General features: G+C 35.6%; 1 protein-coding gene across 2 annotated transcripts in view; it reads left to right on the top strand.

The window, feature by feature from the left end:
- The window catches only part of GABRA1 (gamma-aminobutyric acid type A receptor subunit alpha1), a 63,318-nt gene that overhangs the window by 10,536 nt on the left and 26,344 nt on the right, over positions 1-26,438 (top strand). For both annotated transcript variants that reach the window (XM_082456497.1, XM_082456498.1), the window contains exons 4-6: positions 11,900-11,967; positions 19,229-19,449; positions 22,431-22,513. In XM_082456497.1, coding sequence (XP_082312623.1) covers positions 11,900-11,967; positions 19,229-19,449; positions 22,431-22,513 — 372 coding nt within the window. The remainder of the gene's footprint in view (positions 1-11,899; positions 11,968-19,228; positions 19,450-22,430; positions 22,514-26,438) is intronic.

The raw sequence follows: 26,438 nt of genomic DNA, 5'->3' as shown, positions 1-26,438 counted from the left end.
TCTATTGCTCTAAACATTTATTTTGGAATATTACATATTGATCCACTATTTTGTGTTAGATTACCCCCACCTCTAGGATAAAAGGTGAATGAGATAGATGATAGTGTGTTTTTTTTTTTGATTGTGAATTTAAAATTAAACCCTAATTTTCTATAGTTAAAATGTATTTTTTTTTTTTTTGTATGTCAGTTCATTGGTTTTACAATGAATTTCTACTCAGGGAGAAGTTAGCACTTAATAATACAGTATTTATAACAATAAGAGTAAATAGTGCAAGGCATTACACACTTGTTTAAATAATCCTTGAGTAAGATAATCAACCTATCTTATTTAGTTAAACAAAGACTAATGAAGCCAAAACAAAATATTGATCTCAGAGTAAAACAAGTGAAGCAAGGAAATAAATTATTGTTCAAAGTCACATAGGAAACCAAGGATAGAATCTATGACTCCCAACTATAACTTATGCTGTACTTTCTCCAGAGCATTTGTTGAAACTATTTAATAGCAATATTTAAATTACAATGAAATAACAATATTAAGAAATTTATCTCTTCTTCATCTAGACAGCAAAGTTATGCAAAGAATAAGAAGGTTAAGAATTCAATTTTTGATTTTAAAACAGAATGGTAACATGGATTTAGGGTCTTCCTGTTAATACTCTGGGCAGTGTAATGACACAGATATGGATCATAGGTCTGTTTTGAGGCTGCCAAATGTCACTAGTGTCTCAGAGGTTTAAGGGAAACTCCCTTATCGAAGACATGACTCAGATATATGTCAAAGGTCTTACCAGGTGTCCTTTCCTATCAATCTCAAGCATTCATTCTAGGACACACTATACAAATTCCTCCAGGTTTGTATTCCACTTGGTTTCCTTTTACTAAGTTCTTTGAAAAAATATTAAGGAACAAAATGCATTGGTCACAAAATGGAGTGCATAAATGTGTATGTGATGTATTAATATAAGGTCTGTGTATATCTAAACCTCTGGAGTGGTTTCAGGAAAATTGTTCTTGGTTCATAAAATTTGAAGTAAATTACAAAGACTGCAGGTAGGGGAGGAACATACAAAAAGAAGAATTTCAGGACAGTGGTAATAACTTTTAAAAAGAAGACTTTTAAAGTACTAATGGGCATGCATCTGATTTCTTTACTTATTCTTCTTCCTTCTCCATGATATCAATCCTTAGAAAATCAGCAGAATTGTATAACACATCTAGAAAATCTTATCTTCATCCTAGTTTAGGAAATCCCATTTAATACTTCACCTTGTGAATGTGAGTACCCTCTATAAGTTCTGTGCATAGTTTTCAGTTTGTTAAACAATTTTACACACACACACACACACACCCCTTCTTTAATAATCAGCTGTTTGGTTGTATTGTTATTTGGAGTACAAATAACAAGCCCATGACTGCTCATTTACATTTAATTATGTGTAATAACTCTTTAATAAATGTATATATTAACTCTTTAATCAAATATTGTGTAAGCAGGAAGCATTTCACCTACTCCTCATATGCATACCTACGTCTTGGAGAGCCACAGACCTTGAGGATGTATAATATAGACTAAGAATGGGTCAAAAAGCTAATTTTCAAGACTCAAGATAATGGTGGATTTATTAACAGAAACAACTACATTAATTCAGGCTGCAGTTTTGGTGGAATCTACTTTATTACCTACTTAATCCCTCAAAATAACAAAAATAGATATTTAAAGAACAGAAATAGTAGTTGGCTAAATATAGACAGGATATATTCTTTTTAATTGAAATGGATATAATATGCTACAGTAATAGAGAATTCAAGGGCTCAGGAAAATCAAAGAGAATGGATATGCTTTAATTTTTGCTAAAGATGATTTTTCTGATATTTATGATTTCTGGAAACAGTGATTTTGAGATTATGATAGACATGAAAACAAATTAAAAAGTAGCCCAAATAGTTTCCTCTATTTCTATTTTATGTATCATCCTGGAGCATACTGCAATTAAATCTGATGGATTTGAGATTTATGAAAAAACTTTAATACTAACTAAATGTTTGTCATTTTTTTGGCATGCTTTTTCAGTCTTAAGGGATATAATGGCATGTGTTTATTACATATATAGCATGTGTTTACTACATATATCTCCAGAATCATTAACACGTTTAAATACATTTTGAGAATGTTTATCTGTCTTCAGAAAACATCTTAAATATTAAGCACAGATTTTAGATGTTTTAGAAAACATAATCAGCTACAGAATAGAGAAAAATGTTAACACCATGATTTTTGGATGCTATAAATTGAAATTATCTAATGTATATATTTCTGCAAAATTATTTAATTTTATTTCTTTATCATAGATTTCTGGTAAGCTAAGTATGACATGCATTCTAGTAGCTCTCCATTATAAACATGGATTTTTTTACATGATCCGTTTGCTTTCAGATGTAAAAACTATGTAGAGGCAATACGTGAAAGATTATCATTAGCTTATAAGGCGGTAAAAATTTCCTCTTAGAAGGTTCATGTTCACAGCTGGGATAATCTTCTCTCGCAAGAGATAGGAGCCCACTCTCTTCTTTATTGTGATAAAAGTCTGGTTTTATAAAAATAACAACATTGTGCAGAAGGCAGGGATATTTTGTTCTGAATGTCTTGAGAAAATATAGAAATGTGATAAGCTAAGACTTGAGACTAATGTAAGAAACTCTTGTACATGCAGATTCATCATGACCTGTTTTTCAGAAACACAGCATCCAAAAGTGTAACATTATTCTTTGGAGATGTACACCCTGGATCCAATAACTAAGAAAACAGATATATAACATGGTTCATCCAGATGATAGGAATCAGTTACAGATATTGTAACACTATTTAAAAAGGCTGTCTTTTCAGGGTCAAGAGCAATCCTGAGAAAGTAGAAAGAAAAGGGCAACATAAAGAGAGATATCCTGGAAGACACTTATCTTTTTAAATGAGATAAAAGAACTAAAAAGGATAGACTGTGTGGAATTCTAATAATATACTCTATTCAGGGATGTAAACAGAAAAATATGTTGGCAAGTTCATATTTTAAGTATAAAATTAATGAAGAAACCTTTAAATAGACTTGAATTGAAATAGTCAGTACTCAGAAAATACAAATTGAAACTGTCAGTGATTGTTGGATTCATTCTCATTTAATATCTCTTTCTTTGAGGGCAAGATGTGGAGGGCTGGTTCTTCCTTGCAACCAGGGCCTGAAGAATTTGAAAAGCTCTTGCCTAAAGCATGGTCACTAGAGAAGAATAAAATGGTTGAGGGAGGGGAGGAGGTAAAATCCAGAAAAAAAAAAAAAGTGGCAAGAGAAGAAAGAAAAGGTTACAGAAGAAAGGAGAGCAAAAGAGGGTATTGAAAATAAGGAGAAAGAACAGAGAAAAGTGAGAGGGCTGGAGAAGGCGAAGGAGAGCAACTTAAGAGAAAATGGAAAAGGCAGCTGTGGCAGGAGGATGGGTAGGCTCGGGTGTTCCTTGGTTAATCAAGATTCCTCTTTTCGTTTTAAATCAAGACCAAACCAACCACCTTCTGAGAAAATCCATTTCCTCAAGGTTTCTCCTTATTGACTCTGAATCTAATAAACGAAAGAAGCCTGAATTTTCTCCAACTTCCTAAAAAATTAAATGATGCTCCCCCTGAATTGCACCTATCTGGGTTAAATTTCAGCCACCATCATTTTGGCTTTCCCTGCACTCTGGGAGAGGGAGTAAGAAAAATCCAAAAACATAGATCCAAAACTACATTCTGAAGAAAGTTTTCAGATTTTTAAGAAGTAATGCCCTTCCAGTGACATCTTTCCCTTCCGTTCTGCCACACCATATGTACAGGCTACATCTCTCTTTCTTTTGAAAGAGTGCACGTGTGTACTCATCATGTGACAAACCCAGATGGATGGGGCGAGAAGTAAATAAGTAAACAGGTAGGTAGGAATGTAGGTAGAGAATGGGCTTTATTCCTACTAGATGCTTAACACATTTAGTTAAGATTTTCTTCTTTCTCCTAGAAGTGTTATAGAATTGGGGGGAATTTTTTTGTTTGTTTTAGATTTTACTTAATTGAAGCTATCAGTTAGGTGAGTATTTGTGACTGGAATGTAGCTGGGATTTTTCTCTCAAGGTATTTTAGCACGACATACTATTTAACAAACAATCTATGCTTCAAAGCAGACTTACTCCTTATCTTCTTAATTTTCCCAATTTTTGATTTTTTATGCCTGTATGAGACCTTTTAGACTTCATTTAGCCCAATTATTGCCAGAAATCTTAGCTTTAAGATATAAGCATCTCCAACAAGGCAAGGAGACTGGGTTGGATATGAGTGCTACTGGCAAGGCGGTACGGGCTCCTTGGGGAATTAGCTTGGGATATTGGGTTATGTTTCTTTAGGTCAAAATAAGTAAAGGTGGGAAACTAAGAGTGTTCTGGAGAAAAAAAATCAGATTAACTTGTGAAATTTTGTGCAACTCTAAACTTTAGGTGACTAGACTTTGTTCTATCTCAAGATGATATCTGATATTCATGTGATATTTTATTATGTTTTTGTATCCTGTGTGATGTTGAGATCAGAGGCAACCATTTTATTCATGTTCACCTAACTTAAAACACACATTTTGTATTTATATTAAAAAGCCAGAATTTCTAAAATTTACAGGGCAAGATATCTGTGTCACAATGTGTTTGCCTTCAATAAAATAAAAAGATTCTAAATTACTGACAATACCCCCACCCAAATTTAAAAAGGTTAGATTTATCCAATATTTTTTTATTGTTGTTGTTACATTTTCTTTACCAGATAATGGCTTTTCGTATCAGCTTTTGAAATTCTACTCTGGAACTCTTCTCTTTGAATTTTCTATAGGTGTATCTGGTGCTTTTAATGCAAGGTGTGGAGCAGATGCTCAGACTTTGGCATAATGCAATCTATTTCCAATGAAATACTATATCTAGACATTCTATAATTCAGTTGAATTTTAGAGAAAAAGCAGTTACCAAAAACCCAAGAGGAATTGTTAAAATGAACAGAGAACACCTTTTAACCTTTACTGGCTGAGAAATCCAGTCAGCTCATGAAGCCAGCTCATCTAATGAATCCAACTGAGATGCCCAGAGGAATGTTCTAGCATATTTAGAAACTTTCTCCTTCCATCTTTTCCTATTGTATATAAATCATCTTGCCAAGCATTTCCTAAGATAAAATGTAGCCACTGAGATTTTGCTGAAGTTATAAAGGCCAAATTATTAATAAACAGCTGCAGTTTATATTTTGTGCAGTTACTTTTGGACTTTTTATATAGTTTCCATTTCCTATCTTGATTCTAGAACCAATGTGAAATATTAAAAAATATACATATATATTTTTTCTGTATATGATTTTTTTTTGCAGCCTGAACTTGAGTTCTTTATTTGAAAAAGAGTGTTTGTAATGTTTCTGAGGTAAGAATCTCATTGTTAATAGTCATGGACTCTGCCATTTTGAAAAACTTAAAACCAAGTCCTAAGTGGATGCCATATCCCTCCATAATATATATATAATATATAATGATATTATATTATTATTCTCATATAATTAAAATTCAATAATAGGAACAGAAAGTAGGATACCTTAAAGCTACTGCAGGTTAGGCAATTTTGATCAAGACTTCTACAGACCAAAAGAAACCTATTCCTCCAACACAGCAATCACATTCTTCTCTACAGCTTTGCTCTCTCCCAATAGAAAATGCCATGATATAAGGAGGGAAGGAGGCAAATTCTCAATTGAGATGAAATAAATGTCTCCTGTAATAAACTTTACCTTTTTTTCCCTGGGAGATTCTTGTATCATCTGAGTTCTTGGAATCTGAAAACACAAAGGACCAGGAATTGGTTAGACACCTCGAAATGTGATTTTCTACCCCATATCCAGGTTTAGTAGCTGAATATCACCAACATTAAGTTGCTCTACGTTATCAGGGAGGGGAAAATTGCCAACTATTCTAAAGAATTAAGGGAATGGAAATGAAGGACAAGGAGCAAAAAATGTTGCTCCAGGCAGACTGGCAGGGAGCTGAGACATTGTCCCATCCAGGAGTATAAACTGATGGTTATGTAGGGAGCTCAGGATATTTTCAATTTCCAAACAGGACCATTTCAAAGCAGGGTTTTAAGAAATACTTTATTATGATGACTAATGTTAGCCAATTCATTCTCCATATAGTGACTGCCTCTGTGAATTAATAGAAGCAAAGTAGCTTGAAGGAGGCAATAAACCTCCTTCATAAGTTCTGAGTACACGGAACTGGCCCCAGTGAATATTACTCTGAGTTCCTCAATAGACAGCATTTCCAGTGAAAATAGGGCCAATGCCATATTAAATAAATTGTTGTAATAGGGATTCCTAAGAAAACACCACCTACCATTCTTCACTATTGATTCCCTCTTCCATTATTTTTAAAATTACAGTCACTCTTAAAATCCACTCTTCACACATCAGCTGTCCTCTTAAACTGCAAGTAACATTCCTTCACTTCATTACCCAAAGACTTCTTATTGCATTAGAACAAAGGTCAGCTGCTTCTATAAGAAGCTCTTTAGGTGTGGCCCCTCTTTCCTCTAGAGTGTCATCTTGTACCGTGATCATCAGCATCACCAAGCTCCAGATGTACTGGACTTTCTGTTTCTTAAGTCAAGCGCATCTATTCTCACCTCAGATCTTTGCCTTATTCTTTCCTCTCCCTGAAATGTCTTTCCCTGTCTCTGTTCATCCTTGAATTTTTCTCACCTTTTAGGTTGCAGTTCAAATGTCATCTCTTCAAAGACACTCTTTCAGAACATTTATAATGATCTGACATTAACTAGTATAGTTTGTGCATATGTGTTCGTACACAACTACGTATGTAATTCTTCCTATCTATCTATCTACCTACCTATCTATCTATGTCTCTAACCTATTTACCTAAAATATGTTTTACCTAAGATTGTGAGATATGCTACAGAAGAAAAGGAGCAATTGTACTTTTGCTCACCAATGTATCGATATTACTATTACCTAGAACAGTGCCTTCCTGGCACATAGAAAATGCTCAGTAAACATTTGTTGACTAAATTAATGTACCCAGTAAATACATCTCAAAGTGTTTTTCGCATTACAATCTTATTTGACCCTCACTCTAATGCAATGGAGTTGGCTTTGCGGGTATTATTTCTTCATTGAAGAAGTGATGAAACAGTCTCAGGGACATTAAAGGATTGTACCTAAAGTCACACAGCTTGTTCTCTAGGAAAATCAGAGTTAAAATCCAAGTGTTTTGACTCTTAATCCAATGTGCTTATTACTCACTATACTGCACTGCTTTTCTCATTTCTGCCTCAAGCACTAATCATCTTTTTGAATTATCACTTCAAAACATCTGTTACTTCAATACTTATCAGCAGGATATCAACATTGTAGGAAATCCCCAGTAAAAACAGATTTACTGCTGTCTAGCTGTTATAGAGGGATATAATATAGTGTGTATATATATGTATACATATATGTGTGTTTGTGTACATATATGTGTGTGTGCTCATATATGTTATATAAATTATATATATATATATATATGTTGTATGTAAAACATGTCTTTGAAGAGTGTGCTTGTTCAAAGACTGATTTTAATTAATTTATCATCATAAACTTCATTTACATTGATGTACTATCTTAAGATATTCTTAGTCACTGCAATAACAACCATCATCATCATAATCTCATTTTATATAATTCCATTCTATCTTTATCCTTTGAAAACTTGAACATGTGTATTCAGTTATACTAATTTGAAAGAATCTTGATTTTTTTACATTGGACAGAGAAGGATTATTGTGATGAAAATATTTGATTGAAAAAAATTATTTGCTGATTAATCTACTCTCTGAACGTTTCTTCCAACTGAGTTATTTTAATTGATTTCCACTTGCATACAATTTCCTCATTACATAAGAGGTTCATTCATGTTTAACTTTGGCTAGGTGTATAATCTTCCTAGCTGAACTTCATCAGAAGTTCCTGACTCATGCTGTATGCTCTTAAATAGAATATATCGAAGCATAAAAATATTTTGACTTTTCCTCATGTGACCCATAGAAAGGCCTTGAGTACTTTATAGGTATTTCTAATAACACTTCAGAGTCTAATGCTAAGTCAATAAAGTCTAGTATTAGAGCACGTGATTTAAATTCTGTTTCAATGTTCCTTAAATAATAAATTATATATGTATATTATATATATATAACCCCTACAACAGGGATTTCATGTTGGCGGGGGGGATGACAAAGTTTTTCTGGAATTGGGAAAAAATAAGTTTCCTCAGCAATTGCCCTAGCTCTCAGCCAAAGCACATAGGTATGAGCTCATCTTCCATTTAAGCCTGGTACACCTGAAGAGCACTTGATTTCAAACCACCATTTCTTTGTCAAAAAAGCAAGTTAACCATGCCTCTATTTACAGTTTGGTTGAAGTTGATTCACAACAACCCTCTATCTTGAACCTTTGCACTCCAGATTATAAACTTTCTATCTTAAAGCAGAACGACTTCACATGCCACTCATGGACTCCCTGGTGAGCTGGAGTGAAAGACACACTTTGGTCAAAGGATCCTATTCCTTGTCTCTGAGACTGTACTCAACTGAGTGAGAATGTGGTTTGAGGATAATCATTAAGTATATATTTGAATAGAAAAAAATATGTAAGGGAATACATCAAGATATTAACAGTGGATTTATGTGGAAGGTGGTATTTCAGGGAATTTAAATTTTTAAAAATATTTTTCTGAAGTTTCTGAACTTATACTATGAACTTTTAAAATTTTTTATAAACAACATAATATGTTATATGGGCCTCATGCTTACCCTAAAGCTTTTGCAATGTTTTAGAGTAGCATTCCCAAGTAAGTTTGGGAAACACAGGGGTAGATGATGTTGACCACATTTATTTAAAACATGGTTTCTTAGAGACATTAGCATGCTAATGTCCAAGACAAATCTTTCGGAGGCATACGTAATAAGCAGAGTTTTACAGCAATGGAAACTTCTTGTTCCACTGCATACTTACTAACAGCTGATGACAAATCAAAGAAAACTGTTTGGATGTGTGACAAGGGAAATATATTAGAAGGGAAAATATAGAAAGTGAGTGTTCTCCTCTTCTGATTATCTTACCCCCACAAGTTAAAGATGGAATCATCTGCTAACAATCTAAAATCAGCAGAGGGAAATAGTCCATATATTTGGCAAGTGGATAGCTCACTTCTTCAGAGCATTTTATCATGCTAGATAAAACAGATTTGTGGTGTGTATGTGTCAATCACAATCTCCCAATTTGTCCCTCCCCCACCTTACCCCCTGGTAACCATAAGTTTGTTTTCTACATCTGTAACTCTATTTCTGTTTTGTAAATAAGTTTGTTTGTACCCTATTTTTTAGATTCCACATATAGGTGATATATGGTATTTGTCTTTTTCTGTCTGACTTACTTCACTCAGTATGACAATCTGTAGGTCCATCCATGTTGCTGCAAATGGCATTATTTCATTCTTTTCATGGCTGAGTAATATTCCATTGTATATATGTACCACATCTTCTTTACCCACTCCTCTATTGATGGACATTTATGTTGCTTCCATGTCCTGGCTATTATAAACAGTGCTGCTATGAACATTGGGGTGCATGTATATTTTTGAATTATGGATTTCTCTGCTGGATCATATGGTAGCTCTATTTTTAGTTTTTTAAGGAACCTCCATACTGTTCTCCATAGTGGCTGTACCAATTTACATTCCCACCAACAGTGTAGGAGGGTTCCCTTTTCTTCACACCCTCTCCAGCATTTAAAAAAAAAAAAAAGAAAAGATTGGTTGCCCCTAAAACATCTGGTAAGCCAAGTTTTGTAAAGCTAGCTACCTTGGGGAGTTACCTTAAAGTACAGAAATTATACCCTCCTCACACCCCCGAAATGGATAATAGTGATAAAGGAGTCCAAGAGAACCATCCCGCACCACCAAGCACTTGCAAGTGTGCAAACTGAGATTCGTGTATATTTCCCAAATGATTATGCATTTAATGACAGATCTCTGCCGTAAAAATAAAAATGAAAGAAAGGACATAATTTTAATTCCATAAGTGTCACTCAAATCTGTAAGATATTCACCATAAATCTTATAGTTTATAATCTGGAGAGAACCAAAACTCAAACTTGGGAACAAAATGAGGTTTTTTGCTTGATCTAGAAGGGGAAATCTTGAAAGAGAAAGATGAAAGTGAGCTCAATTAATAAGATAGATTCTAGCTTTTGTGACTAGATAGCATATATTTTCTTTTCATTATGGTTTTTAATTGAAAGTCATTCCTGACATTCTAATAAAGTGTGAGCTCTTGATGGAGTCTTAAGAAATAACAGATATTTAAACTAAGAAAAGAATCAGTCTAGTAAAAAATATATATATATGGAAAGACAGTGTGCAGTAGAGAGATGTATACACTGGGGAAGTGACTGCTGGAAGGGGTGAGAAGGGGGACTGGTATGAGAGGCAAGTGGTTATTACAGCTGAGACTTATTGCTGACAGCTGCTCTTCTTAAGCGACGCAGTTGCTGCAGGATGTTGGATGTTAAAGCTGAGGTTGGAAATGAGTTCTAAAAACATATCTCTATTCTTCTCTTTGTCTCAAACTACCTCCTCTATCTTGAAGCGTTAAACAGTAAACCCCACATAACTTTATGTCAGGGGGCTCATTTAAGCATTTTGGAGCCAGTCAAATTGTTGGGGGGGAAATGGCCTAAAAATATTAGATTGGTTATTGAGGCGACTATCTCCACCTCAAAATTATTATATCATTTGTTGAGCCAAATTTATATTGAAAGTATTAACTGTTTACAAGTGAATTGCTAAGGGATAAAAGTTTTGATTTTCAAAAGAATTCTTATTGCATGTATTGGATCACCTTTTTAATGTCCTATACCAAAGATACAAATGTCCTGATAAATGAAATGAATTGCTTAAAATACTGGACTGTTATATCTCAGAGCTAAAGTTGAAAATTACGGAGTCATCTTTTTTCATTTTCACCTCTTAACAAAGTGTTTCCTTTTATACAGGCAAAATTTTTTTCTTTTTTTTTTTTTGGTGAGTGACTGTATTTCCTTGAAAATATCTGTGTTGAGTTGTCACCAAACTATAATACATATGTTTTATTGGTTGAAATATATGCCTCAGAGACCAATAACATAAAATCACATTGAGCTTGAAATGGAATCTATTAAATGAACTTTTGCTGTACCGTAATATGTTCTTCTCATCCTCAAAACTGAAGAAACTTATATAGGTTGTCAGATTTTTTTTTCCCAGGGAGTAATTTGGATAATTAAGTTATGATTTAGTGCCAGAAAGCAATCATTTATAAAACATACCCTTGAGTCCTTAAACAGTTAATAAAGCTCACTACAGTACACTATATACTTCCCAAGAGTAGCCGAAGTACCTGGAGCATCTGGAGAGCTGTATAAGACTATTTAAGCTCAAACCATATCCATACGCTAACATATTTTTATTATAATATGAAATGGCTTGGTATCATTCAGGAAAGTGTGTCCATTCTTAAAGAATTCATTAAGCATCATCTGACCTCTCCATAAAATCTGTCTCCCAAAGTGGCATATTTAGGCTCCATTTTTCCATGGAAAGATATTCACTGTGAAATTTCATGTGTAAGCAGTAAATTATCAGGACTTCACAGTGGACTAATTTTAGAAATAGCTAATCAAAGCCTATAAATTTCCCATTTGGGTGTGAGTTTGTGGTGGTGAGATCTAATAAGGGCTGTTGATAGACATTCACTGTCCCAATTTCCTGCTTCATCAGAGCGTGTAACTGAAGTGAAGACTGACATCTTCGTCACCAGTTTCGGACCCGTTTCAGACCATGATATGGTAAGTGACTGCATTTTTGGTTTTTCTGGGGTATTTTCTAAATTTAACTTTTGAAAGAAAAAATATAGATTAGGTATTTAGGAAGCAGCTCACGATGCCTTGGCTATATCTTTGTGTCTCTCTGTGTGCACAATATGAAACATGTAATACATATAATATTTATGTAATAGAAAATACCCATTTACTTTCCAGACCAGGCCTATTTATGGTTATCAACCACTGCAGTCTTCTTTTGTTCCATACCTGAAATTATTCCTTTGCCTTGGTTTATGTTCTGCGAGACAAGTACTGTCTTATATTTTAGTTAGGAGGACATACTGATTGAAGGATGCTAGGTTTCTGGCTAGCCACAGCTATTATAAAACAGCCATAAACACTGCAATTGTTGAATTATTTTTGGTTAAAAAGGAGAAATGTGTTTAAAAGCTGAATGAATACTTGACCAGAATTAGACAGAGAATGAAATAACACCTGTGGGAAAGGTTCAGCTTCATTGCAAAAGGCAATCGTTAAATTATTACCAAGAGTGAGAATAAAATGAATACATACCTGTTCTCTCTTTTCCCAACCCAAATGAACTAACATGAATTTCTCTTCTGTCTGATGGGAGTTGGTAAATCCGTAGAGCTCTGCAGATATTGTATAATATTTCTGAACTCAGAACAGACAAGCTCCTGTATAAGCAAAAAATCATAAAGAGGCCGTGAAGATACATCGTTATGGATATTTTGAAGATATATTAATTAAATACTATTTTTGAAATGCCTTTTGTTGATACCACCTTAACATTAAAGTCTTCTGATTTCATAGTAGCTCAGATGATTCAGAATAAAAGTTACAGAAAATATCAATTTAGACCAGCATTTCCCAAAGGGTGGAAATTCACAGGGCACCCAGCTTGGCAGGGTTAAAGCTCTGACCAGCCCTGAGGTAAGGTAAACTGTTTAACTGCATTTAATCTAGTGTGTTCCAATCATATTTGTCCAAAACCCTTTCCTTCAAGTGATACTTGTTGACAGTCTGTGAGTCATACATTGGGAAATGCTGGCTTAGGATAAGAGAGGTTATGAAATGCACCAACTGTACAAATTAGAGTCAGTGGAGCATATGAGAGACAGCAGAGTGCTAGGTAAGAAGACAGATCTCTGAACCAGAATGCCTGGGTTTATAATCCCAGCTCCTCCACTTATAAGAGTGTATCCTTGGGGAAGTTGCTTAATATGTCTCTGCCTCAGTTTCTTCAGATGTAAAATGGGAGTAATCATAATAATACTTCATGGGGTTATCACAAGTATTAAACAAATTAATACATGAAAAGCACTTAAAAATCATTGGCGTATCATGAGCACTCAACAAATGTCAGCCATTATTACTGTGTAAGAAATAGAAATATAAAAGTTAGCCATAATTGTGGATTTATTCCTCTGGCAATTCATTTTGTCAGTGTGGTCAGTCTGTAGACCACTTTATTGAAATACTGTGTGATACAATTATTTTTGCTAGATTGATTGCGGTCTGAGGACCTATTGTGATTCTCCCATATTGGAACTCAGTCTTTCCACCACCCTATTCTCTCATGCTACTTTTCTAATCAAGAACATTTAATAGATCCTAGTCAAATTTAAAGTCAAATTTAAACTCCTCTTCCTGTATCCCATACAATCCATACACGATTTACCACTAGACCTCACTTGTTCCCAATATTTACTATTTAGTTATTTACGTTAGTACTACTTTCTGTGAGGCATAACACTGGGGGTTAGTTAGCAGGATTGGCTCTAGGATTCAGGCTGGCTGAATTCAAATTCATCACTAACAGCAGCATGACCTTGGGCAAATCAGTTAAGGTTGTAAGGCTCAAAGTCTCTAAAGTGGTATATTATTATAATTACCTATCCTTGTAAGACTGTTAGGAATTTTAAATGAGATATGTAAATAATGGTCTATTGATGGCGCTCAATAAATAGTAGCTATTATTATTTTGCCTCTGAACCCTTTATCATGCCATGCACTCTTTGTGGAAATTTCCTCTATTCTCCACCCATCTAAATTCTGTATTTCCACAAAAGCCCTAATCAGGACCCAAATGCTTGATGAAAACTTTTTTTTTAATTAATCCAATAACAAGTTAACTTTTCCTTTCTGCATTATAATCACATTTATTGACTGTAAAGTACAATTTAGCTTTTGCACACTGCTTTGTAAAGTTATTTATCTTACATAAATATCTTATTTTCCTAAAGTGATGCCAAAAAACATAAAGGCACTCTTGTTTTGCATCCCTCACAGTAACAGTGCATTGCTGTTTTACAGTAAGTGTTGAATTTCTACTTATTTGGTGAAAGGCTTAGGAGTCTATATTATCTTTTAAAAATTAAGGTCTTCTGAAACTCAGTAAATAACACCCTCTTTCTTACCTGAATCCTGAACCTTTTGAGAAATAAGGCCACAGTGTAAGGGATATGGAAAATGAGAATATCATCTTTATTACTAATAATGATGGTATTGCAAAAGGTGGCTCATATCTGCAGACAAGTGAGTTTCCAGAGTGTAAACACCAGTCAGATTAACCCACCCCATCAGCAGGCAGTGTTGGCTTCCCTCTGCGAGGGTGTAGACTGTCCATGTAAAACTTCTAGCATAGAGGAACACAGCTGCATTTGTGAGTCTAATGGACAGCCAGCATCCAAAATGCAGAAGACAAGAGGAAGAGGCTGAGATAGGCAAGATTGATTTCTCCTTCCAAATTCTCCTGTCAAATTAAATTATTCCTCCTCTCTCCCCTCCCCAAATAGAAGAGTGTGAGATAAAGGAGAACTTTCGGAAGTTTTACACTGGTGAAGCTCTCTTCTCATAGATGGAAACACTGAGAGAGGGGATGAAGCATTACAAAGAGCACGTACTGATAATGATATTACTCCTAATAATAATAATAAATAACTTTTCTCTCTCTATCTCTGGCACCTAGCATGATGTCTCACAAAGAGTAGATGCTTGATAGAAGTTGTTAGGGACAGTGCCCAAATAAAGCCATATGCAATCAAAAAGTTTTCTCTTAAAAATATTTGGCATACCTTTGAGTTATTGGTTCAGATTAAGTATGATCTTAGGAACCAATGATGTCTTTTGTCTTAGACAAAAGATGCACTCTAGGATTTTGGATACACCATTAACCCTAAGATTATCATGAATTACTTTTTATTTATGGCCTTTGATCAAATATCAGGTAGGAAGATGGGAACGGAGTCTAAACCAGTGATACTGTTTTGCCTAAAACTCTTGAACAAGACAATATTTGAATTGTTCTATCAAGGGATCAAATTAGCCATAGGTCTGCAACTGGTTTCCTAAGTGACAAGCAGAAACTGTACCTTACCACTTTGAGAAGATTAATCATTTAAACTACATTACTGGGGAATTATCTGTAAGAAAGAGCAGTATGATTTAGAGGCTATCAAAATTAAAAGGCAGAATGACAAAGCTATTTTTCAAGACATGAAATGTAGTTTTTAAACTGAGCGCTAATAAAATATCTAATTAATAATAATAACCATAACAACATTCAACACTATTGAATGCTTACAATATGTTAGGCACTGTGCTAAGGGTTTTATTGATCATATTTCTTCTAATCCTCCTGCCAACATTTTAGCTAAGTGTTATTATTACCCACATTTTCCAGAGGAGAAAAGTGACCCAGCTAGGTAGCAACTTGAACTCGCCTTGTCCGTCCTTAGAGACTCCACAGCTCCCAAGGCATTTGACTTTATCTGGAATAGAAAACAAAATTAGGACAACTCCTTAACTTTATTTTAAAAACCATTAATTGGCAATCAAACCTCACATTCCCAGGGCACTAGGTTCTGACAGAAATATCCAGGCAGCACAATCATACAGCCCTGTTTTCCATAGCGCTTAAAATGTATTAAATCAAAGCACACACAGACAGTAATAAATGGTGCAAGCGGGAACGCTTCAGTACAATATTTATTTAGGAATATAACGGATGTTTTGTCCCAGTCTTCAGAAAAAGGCTCATATTCTCTAGGGTCCTACTCTATTGAACAGGGTAACTTGGAGAGAATTTTCACTCAAGTGGTGTGGGCTAGAACACTGAACCCTGAACAAAGTGTTCACCAGAGCTTCTTATTTGTTCAGGCACTTTTCTGTGGAGTCTTCTGTTTTGCCTTCTTCTTTTGTTTTGCTTAGTTATGACCACTTTCTCACTTTCTTCAGGTTTTCTGTCCTACCACCCTTCCAAAGAAATAGCACTTTTTCCATTCCCAGCTACCTAGAAATCTAATATAAATTTGTGTTGATAAAAAAAAAAAAAAGGGAGACAATAACTTTTAATGTTTACTGAGAACTTCTGTGCTCTAGACTAGGGGTCCCCAACCCCCGGGCAGCGGACTGATGCCAGTCCGCGGCCTGTTAGGAACCGGGCCGCACAGCAGGAGGTGAGCAGCGGACAAGCGAGCGAAGCCTCATCTGCCGCTCCCCATCGCTCCCATTCCCGCCTGAACCATCGCTTGCGTTACCGCCTAAACTATCCCCCTGCCCCTCACCCACCATGGTCCGTGGAAAAATTGTCTTCCACGAAACCGGTCCCTGGGTGCCAAAAAGTTTGGAGACCACTGCTCTAGACATCTTGTAAGCTGTTCACTTGTGTTGACACTTCTCACAACAGGAAAGTGAAATAAGTATTTCCATGATCCCCACTTTATAAATTGGCAACTAGGGCATTAGAGAAAATAAGAAAATGACCTAAGGCCATTCATCTGGCAGAGGGACGATTCAGTTCTAGTTAGCAGACTTAGAATTTACATTTGTAACCATTATGCTCTGGCTCTACCCTCTCCTTCTTGTTCCAGCTTCCTAAAGAACGGGCTCTGGCCCATCTTGGTCTAATGAATTTCGACCATGGGGAGAGGTCACACTATACAAGGAACTGCTGGGAGCTGCATGCTGCTACCATGGCAATATTGCAGGGGCCATTCTCAGAATATGGGAGACCAAATACACTCTTTTTTAGGCAAGAGGTGATCATGATCAACTGCTTTATATCAGTTTTCATTTCCACTTCTAACAGAGGAAATCATGGAAATGGAAGCTAATCTAGTTAATTTTGCCCCTTGTACTCGTGTATGTGTGTGTGTGCACATGCATGCTTGTGTAACTAGGACAGTATTCGAAAAGAGAGCATCTTAAATGAATTTGGGGATTTCATTGTCCACCATTATCACAGGTAAATAAAGCTAGCTGTAAATATGATAAACTTGTAAACCTTAGGACCTTGGCAAGTTTTGACATAAGTTTTTGGAATCTTTGCCTTTGGGATATATCTTGTCAAACACTTGATGATAAATATATTTTAAGTTTATTTTATATGTAACATTTATTTTATATTCAAAAATCTCCTTGGAGCAAGCAACAAGGGAACAAATGTTTCAGATTCATGGGAATATGGTCAGTTTAGACATCCTTGGAACCTTGGTTTACGAGAGACTGTTGCCTCCACTGCTGACCAGGCTAAAGTTGTTCAGTTGGATAAACTATAGAGCGCTGATTCCTGAGTAACAGAAATAGCATCATTATCATAGCCCTATCTCAGAAGCTTCTCTATTGTCCAGAGAAGAGAACATGCACAGCCCAGAGTAAACCCATCCGCTCTGCTTCCCTAGCAAGCACTGCTACTCTGGATCTTTTCCTGATATAATCCACAGGCACTCCCCTCATTTCTCTCCTCATGGAAAATACTATTCTAAACCCATTTTACTCCTCCACAAGTTTTTCCTATAGCTTCCAAGTCCAAACAGTTTCTCCCTCTGCCGAATTTAACAGATGCATAATAAATGTTTCTAAGTAAATTCCTGTGCCAGGTATCCCAGTGCCTCTCATCTGACACTTCCAGACAGAAAAAACAAACAAAGTAACTTCTCTTGCCTGCAAAGATAGACTGGTGTCCTGTTACACTTTTTTGTTTCTATCTCAATTGCATTTACCACTACGCCTGGTACATTATAGACTAACCAATAATAATTCTTAGTTACCTGATCAGTAAGGGCTCAGCAATGTCAAATGTGTGCTTTGAAAATCTTCATTCAGTCTTTACCCAAACTTGCATTAACCCTGGGAAAGAGACAGGTAGTAAAATTCGTGCACAAAAAGCCTGAACACAGACACTATTGTGCATGTGCTAAAGACGATGTGTATAAAAGATTTTAAAAAACAGCTTTCTGATGCATCAGGGTTTAGGGGATTAAGAAAACGGAGCATGATGTTTTCAAGTTAGTTTTCCTTCCAGTTTGGAGCATTCTAAGATTAATGGAGAATGTGGTAATCTTTATTTCAAACCACTGACTTCCAATTTTAGTGTCAGTGTAGCAAGTCCTGCAAGGAAGATGGATATTATTACCCCTTTCAATTTTAGGAGCTGGTAAATCACATTGCTTGTTTTCAGATTAGCAGATGTTTGTCTCTGGGTCTTGCCATGAGGAATGCTGTGCTTATTCAAATAAATAGATTCCCTGGCTGTGAATGATGATGAGCTTCACACATTTCTCCTGTGTCTCATACACACATATATATATATACTCACAAACACACACTCACACACACCCGCATATTCTGCATTCTTTTCTTTTTTTCTTGGAAAGTATGCAAATTACCAGTGAAACAATTTCTTATTTTCATAATCTTCTTCACTGTGTAGAACTGAAAATCTGTATACATTATTTGTGGAAAAAAATGTTCACTTAGCCAAAAAGAAGATGGGATTATCACATCCACATTAGCACCATGGATGTCTTGGGACTGGGTGTGGGGTTTACCGTGAGAGGGCCCCCCAAATGCTTTATTTTTATAACTAGAATTGCCTAACTTAAACATTTTCCTGTATGTAATAATCTGTAACATGAGTTTTGTTTTCCTTGCAATATATTCTATCTCTTCGAGTACTGATGTGGTGGAGGTGGTGGTGGGAATAGGGTGCTAGTTTCCTTTCACATGTCTGAGGAGATACTCAGCAGAAGTTTTCTCACCAAAAAGTAATTCAGGCATTTAGATATGTTTAAAGTGATTATGTCAACCAACGATTCACCTGATACCATTATGTACAGGCCCCCACAAGTTTACTTCTAGGAACATCGTCTAGGTCAAATTTTGCTTCTAAAGTTGCAAAAATTATGCATCGTCTGTGTAAGCCATTTGCATTGCAAAATACAGCACCGTGAACTCTTTGCCATTTTCCAAAATTACCTAGGAATATACAATAGATGTATTCTTCCGTCAAAGCTGGAAGGATGAAAGGTTAAAATTTAAAGGACCCATGACGGTACTCCGGTTAAATAACCTAATGGCAAGTAAAATCTGGACTCCGGATACCTTTTTCCACAATGGAAAGAAATCAGTGGCACACAACATGACCATGCCCAACAAGCTCCTACGGATCACGGAGGATGGGACCTTGTTGTACACCATGAGGTAAGGATGACTGTGCTTCCATTCGTGAATTTTTCTAGACCTTCTCTGCCATGTGTAGGCAATCATCAAGCTGATGGGCCATTGTAGGGCATCTGGTTTCCTGTTTTCCCTGTTTTTCAACTTTAATAATTACTCTACTATGAAAACTAAACTGGCTGAAATATTATGCAAGTATTAAAGTGTTAAGTAAAATGATTAGACAAAATGAAAAAAAAATGTTTACAATGTATAAGTAATGCAATATATATATATATCTCCAATATGTTCTAATTCAATAGAGGAACTTCTCCCTACTATTAACCTCATGGATTCCTGCATTCCAGTAAGGTCTAGATTAAATTTCTAGAAGCTATCTCATGGTATATATCTGAAAATGTTTCTATTTAAAAAGGAGAAAAAAACCAGAACATAGAAAAAGTTCAAAATTTTTAAACATAAATTCATGTGGAAGTATACATTTTGAAGAAGTATATTAATTCACAATGATATTAATTAGACTGAGAATATAAATATTCTTAATTTTGCTTAAATTGAAGACTACATATATATTTTTGCTCCATAAACATTTCCCCCATTTTGAGATTACTGTAAGCCCAGAATCTGGATGCCAATCATTCATTTATGGATGAATGAAAGAAACATGAATTGAATAAAGGTTTGAATATTTTTAGAAAAAAAGTTGTTTAAAAATATTCCTAATTTATGAGAAATTAAGAATTATCCAGGACTTGGGACTTCCCTGGTGGTCCAGTGGTAAAGAATCCGCCTTCCAATGCAGCGGACATGGGTTCGATCCCTGGTCGGAGAACTAACATCTCACATGCTGTGAGGCAACTAAACCCGTGCGCCACAACTACTGAGCTCGCGCACCTCAGCTAGAGAGCCTGTGTGTCGCAGACTACAGAGCCTGCACGCCGCAACTAGAGAGAAGCCCACGGACCGCAGCGAAAGATCCCACATGCCACAACAAAGATCCTGTGTACCACAACTAAGACCTGACACAGCCAAAATATAAAATAAATAAATAAAATAAATATTAAAAAAAATTATCTAGGACTCATTCTGAAGAGCAGTTTTTTCATATCCAGATGACTTGTTGGAATGTTGTTTTTGTAGATCTGGCCAGCATTTGGTAATTTAGACCATCCAATTATTCCTTTGTTATGAAAAGGTAATGAAGGCAACTCCTAGACTTGGTGGATTGTGTTTCGAGTGGGAATAGAGTGATATTTTGACTTTGGAGAAAGCTGCCAGAATTCCTAGCTTTTTATACCCAAATGAAAGAAAAACTGCTTTAAGGGCCACTTTAGATAGACGCTGGACTCAACTAGTAAAAGTGTAATAGGACTGAAAGAATGAAAAATACAGGAAAGAGAGAAAGCAGAGGATCAGTGGACAGATGTGTTGAGAACGTTCCAGATCATCTAAGCAGGATTTATTTATATTTGAAATTTGAAATATTCTCCCCTTGTAAAATAACCTACACTTGTTTTTGAGCCTAAATCTAGTATCCTTTCCTGCCAGCTGGTAATTATCTAAGGAGGGATTTGTGTATACTGAAAAGTTTATCAGTTAATAGTTCCTGTTATATGTAATATTCTTCATCAGTAACTAACCTATATCCCCCTTCTCCTACATTTCTCATCACCTTTGCTAATGTGTTACCACTTTCCTGAATAGTTTGACTTAAGTATATGAGTTTAATCATTAATTTACACATTTCATATTTACTTTAATTAATATTGTAATCACTTCATGATTTTACTTGTTATAAAGCCATCTTGCCACATTAGAGTTACTTAATAATATGGGTAAATATATTTTCTGAAAATTATGTGAGGAATTTGGGTGTAAATTCTCCATGGTTCCACCAAATGAGATCAAATATATTTCAGTGAATTCCTTTCCTGACTACCCTTTTTAAAACATAAATAGAATTCACATTCCCATTCCCATAACATAGGGACTAAAAAGAAGCTCAGCAGAGTCCTGGATTCAATTAGGCAGTAGATTTGTAGGTAAAACTAAATGGTTGGAATATAGTGAAATCACTTATAAAGGAGACTTTAAGTGAATGTCAGCTTCACAGAACCTGAGGACAGTTCCTCCCTCACCTATTCCTTTGTTGTCTTATGCATTTGGTGCTATATTAGGGAAGGAGGTGGGGAGAGATGCACCTAGGAATGGAGAAATTTGCCTCTCTTCTTAGTTATCCATGTCTTCTCAACCAAGGATGAATTAGTATTATTGCAAGTATTTATTTGCTTACATCCCATTTTATTCTCAAAGGATTTGCTCTGGTAGGTGGAGTAGTTGATGATGCCTATTTTGGAAAACTTGGGCAATGCTTGCCCATCATACAAAATCAGGTGTCACTTATTTTCTCAAAACAGACCAAAAAATGCATAGAATCCAGTCATTGTTGTAAATAATTCTTTTTATTTTTTATTTTATTTTTAAATATTTATTTATTTATTTTTGGCTGCATTGGGTCTTCGTTGCTGCGCACAGGCTTTCTCTTGTCGCGGTGAGCGGGGTCTACTCTTCGTTGTGGTGCTGAGGCTTCTCATTGTGGTGGCTTGTCTTTGTTGCAGAGCATGGGCTCTAGGTGCGTGGGCTTCAGTAGTTGTGGCTCATGGGCTCCGTAGGTGTGGCTCGTGGGCTCTAGAGCGCAGGCTCAGTAGTTGTGGTGCACGGGCTTAGTTGCTCCGCGGCATGTGGGATCTTCCCGGACCAGGGCTCGAACCCATATCCCCTGCATTGGCAGGTGGATTCTTAACCACTGCACCACCAGGGAAGTCCAATAATTCTTTTTAGATCGTTTGATTATTAACAGCTCGGTATAGCATTGCCATTTGTGTTTGTCTCTCCTGCTTTCTTAATATATTTGCTATAGTTAATAACATCCCACTTGTATTTAACAGAAAGTATCTAATCTATAGGACTTTTGTCTGTATCCCATATTTCCCTTAATCGATAAGGCTGACGGTGAGAGCTGAATGTCCAATGCATTTGGAGGATTTCCCTATGGATGCCCATGCCTGCCCACTAAAATTTGGGAGCTGTGAGTAAATTTATTTTATTTTTATTTTTATGAGAGGCATGTCTTTAAGCAAGAAACCTCCAGTTAGTTATGAATGTTCAAGAGACAGATAAAGAACATCAAGAAAGTTTAAACAGTGATTTACTGCAAGTGCTTTCTATAAGTAATAATCTTTTACTTCACTTTTTAATATTTTTTTTAGGAAGGGGTTTTTCCCTATCTGTTGAACTAGAAAGAATGGATTTAACTATTTACTGGAAAAATTCTATTTTTGTTCAAGTAGTATTCATAAAAAACCAAATGGAGTATGGATGCTTATACCTCATAGATAATATCTTCTTTCCAATAAATGGAGATCACTGTGTTTATTTTATATCATTACTGACATTTGTTTGTTCTTAAGAATAATTTGACTTGTTGATCAAATGGAAATATTGGTAGGTGGCAAAGGACAATAATTAGGTTTTCTTAATAATGAAGCCTACACCCAAAGATGATGCTAGAAAAGAATTTACTCTAATTATTGTCTTAAAACAGTTCTATATATGTTTGAGTATCTCATGAAGTTCATGTATATATTAATGCTTTTGAAGCTATCTTAGAAATCACCTTTATGATAACTTTCAGGGTTTCTGCTACTTGAAAATATGCAGGCACACAGGTTAGAGGAGTCCAGAGAACAGTGGTCAGCAGAGTTAGGTTCTCTTGTCTTCCTCTACTTTTCTGCTTTTGATTACTGTGCATGCATAAAGTGAGGAGGAATAATGTATTCCTGGTTTCCTGCAGGGGAGTTACGTATAAGGACTGAGTCAACCTCTGGACTAACCTAACCAGCTTTCTGTTCTCACTAGACACGCAATCTGAGCAACTATTTTGGTGAAGGTATGATTCACAGAAGAAAAATAGTGGTAGTGTAGGAAGACAGCAAGCAAAGAAAATAGCAAAGGGCCTTCGGGTCCCTAGCAGCGCTAGTCATGGAAAGACAACTTTCTCTATTTATAAATCTCATTCTATACTGAAACCCAAGGGTAAACTACTTTAAAAACTGTCAGCTAAACAGGCCTTTGATGATAACTTCCTCCTCTCCATTTTTTTCCCCAATTTAATGTATGTTCTATACCATGAACTATTATTTTTTTTCTGATTACCAGTTCCATTTTTAACAATAATATTATGTATTATGTGTTACTTGTATGTCAGGCAGTGTACTAAATATTTGTATATGCATCAGCTCATCTAATCCACAAAATAATCTTATAGTTAGGGATATCATACATCATAGTTTGCCTGAAACAGATTCATGCCTAAAATCTTGGTATAACTAATAGTGCCTCCTTTTGGCTTCAAAAATACCTTGTTTTAGACAATTAATTTTATGTTTAGTATATTAGTTAGCTCACTCACTTTTAAGCAGTGAGTATAGCTTAAAAAAGAGGAGTTTATATTTTTATATAAGATATATGAAGGTAAGTGACAGTTAATTGCTGGTTAGTTCAGCATCTTAACAAGGATGCTGTCTTAAGACGTCCTTAGAAGTTCTTCCTGATGACAGAATGGTTGTTGCAACTCCAGCCATTGCCTCTGCTTTCAAGATGAAGAGGAATAGTGGGAAAAGAAGAAAAGAGTAGTGCCTGTGTCAAAAAAGTAAAATCTTTCCCTAAAATCCTAACAGGTATCTTCTCACATCTTATTAATTAAAGCTGTGTCACATGACCAATGCTAACTGCAAAGGAGGCTGGGGAAAAATATTTTTAACTAGGCACATTGTCATCCTGAAGAAAATGGACAGTGAGGAGAAAACAAATAATGTCTCATATAGGAAAACTGAAATTTAAAGAAAAACAAGTAAGCTGTTTTCCACCTCAGAGCCTTTGCACATGCTCTTTTCTCTGCCTGGGTTACTCTTCCCTTGGTTCTTAGCAGAGCTGGTTTTATTTTTTAAATATAGGATTTTTATTTATTTATTTTTTTGGCCATGCCTCGCAGCTTGTGGGATCTTAGTTCCCCAACCAGCGATCGAACCCTGGCCCTCAGCACTTTCTGGACCGCCAGGGAATTCCCCGTGGCTGGTTTTATTTATCCCCTACATTTCAGCATAAATATCGGTTCCTAGGGCCTTCCTTGAAGCCCTTATCAAAACTTGTAGGTGCTCCCATCAGTCTTCTTGATCACAATACACATTTATTTTATGCTATTTATCACAGGAATAATTATTAGTTTTGTTAACATTGTTATTGTCTGGAGACTGTAAACGCCATGACAGCAGAATCTATTTTGTTCTACATTTCCTAGCACAGAGCCTAATACAATGTAGGCACTCAATAAATATTTATTGAATGGATAAAGATGATAATAATCAGGTTTTAAATGCCCCTTCAGTGTTTAAGCCTTAGAAATGATGGCCTCAGAAAAGAGGGTTTAAGGACTGCGGGGAATGAAACCTCAACATCAAAGACTTAATATTGAAGAAAAGCTCAAAAGGCACATGCTCAGTGGAAGGGAACACCATGGCGAATTACTGTTGCCTGCCAGTGGCATGGGAAGATGCAGCAGTGGTCCATTTATTGTATAGTCATTTCTCAAACGTGGACTAACTAGCGTATTTCAGAGATAAAGAAACTGAGGCAAAAGTGAGATAAAAATGCTTTGACCCAACTTTTAAAGAAAACACCTTGCCAAAGTATCAGAGAGAATAAGGAAAACATAAGCATGATGATTTTAAAATAATTTAGTAAAGCACTATGTAATAAATGTTTATGAGGTACGGAAGCAACTTCATCCATATGTTGATAAGAACCAAACCTGGAAAAGCAGATGTTTTCCTTACCACTCGCCATTAGATTCTGATTGTCAGTGCTATGTTATACTTTCTGCTTGTTAGGGATAACACCCTCTGTATAAGGCCAGATAACTCAAACACAGTATGCATAAGGCAGCTGACATCTTTTAACTGCTTTCTGAGGAATTTACAAAATAAGGCTTTGATTCTAGAAGAAAAGATTCAGATTATATTCTGACAATAAGATCTAGGCAAGTGCTAGATGTAGTCAGGATTTAATAAATGATCATTTCCTGACTGATTATCAAGCAGTGTCTTATAAACAAGGAAAAAGGGATAAATAGAGATGTAAACAATGAGTAATCTCTACCTTCACAACAATAGCATATTTATAGTAGATTTCATACACAATGGAGTTTCTAAGAAATTGCAAGAAATGAGACACTGAATTATATTAAATGAGAAATCGATGGTAACACATTTTTCTTTTCCCTCTACAAGTACATTAGCAGCCCATTGGCAACACATGACAAGGTATAAAAGATAGGGTACAGGCACTGTTGCTAATGACAGTGTGATAAAGTGGCAAGAATTCTAATTTGTTATGAAATGACACAAGATCTAGAATTGGTTTCATCAATAGTTACATGACCACCAGTTATCTTTGCTTGGCTTTTGAGCATATATTAGAGAGTCTTTGCCTAGAAAATTCTTACTAACAGCAGTGGAATAGAATGGATGGCATTCTATGTTCTTATCTTGGTTTTCCCACTAAGTAACTATGCACCCTTAAACAAGTCATTTAATGTACCTGTGCCCCAGCTTGCCACTTGTAAAATGAAATAAACTATGTGACTCTAAAAGTTCTTCCACATTAACATTCAGTGATTCCAGGTCACCATAAACCCAGTATGTCCTCTTTGGTAAGACCCTTCCACTTGACAAACAAGGGTTTATCATGACCAGAAAAACATTTTACTGAATATAGGTACCTACAAATTTTAAGTGATATGGTTCTTTTCAAATGTGTGCTCTGGCCTCTCCAAAGGGATTTTCTTTTTTAATAAATAAAGTTTTAGACCCTCCTAACAAATGCAGTCATGCCACTACATACAATTCTGAAATGCTTAATTTTTTTTGTTTGTTTTTTTTTTAAGTCAATGAGTT

This window comes from Balaenoptera physalus, assembly GCF_965194825.1.
Source record: "Balaenoptera physalus genome assembly, chromosome: 3".
In the NCBI taxonomy this organism is placed as follows: Eukaryota; Metazoa; Chordata; class Mammalia; order Artiodactyla; family Balaenopteridae; genus Balaenoptera; species Balaenoptera physalus.
The sequence above is the reverse complement of the archived record's forward strand: the minus strand, read 5'-3'. Positions and strand labels throughout refer to the sequence as shown.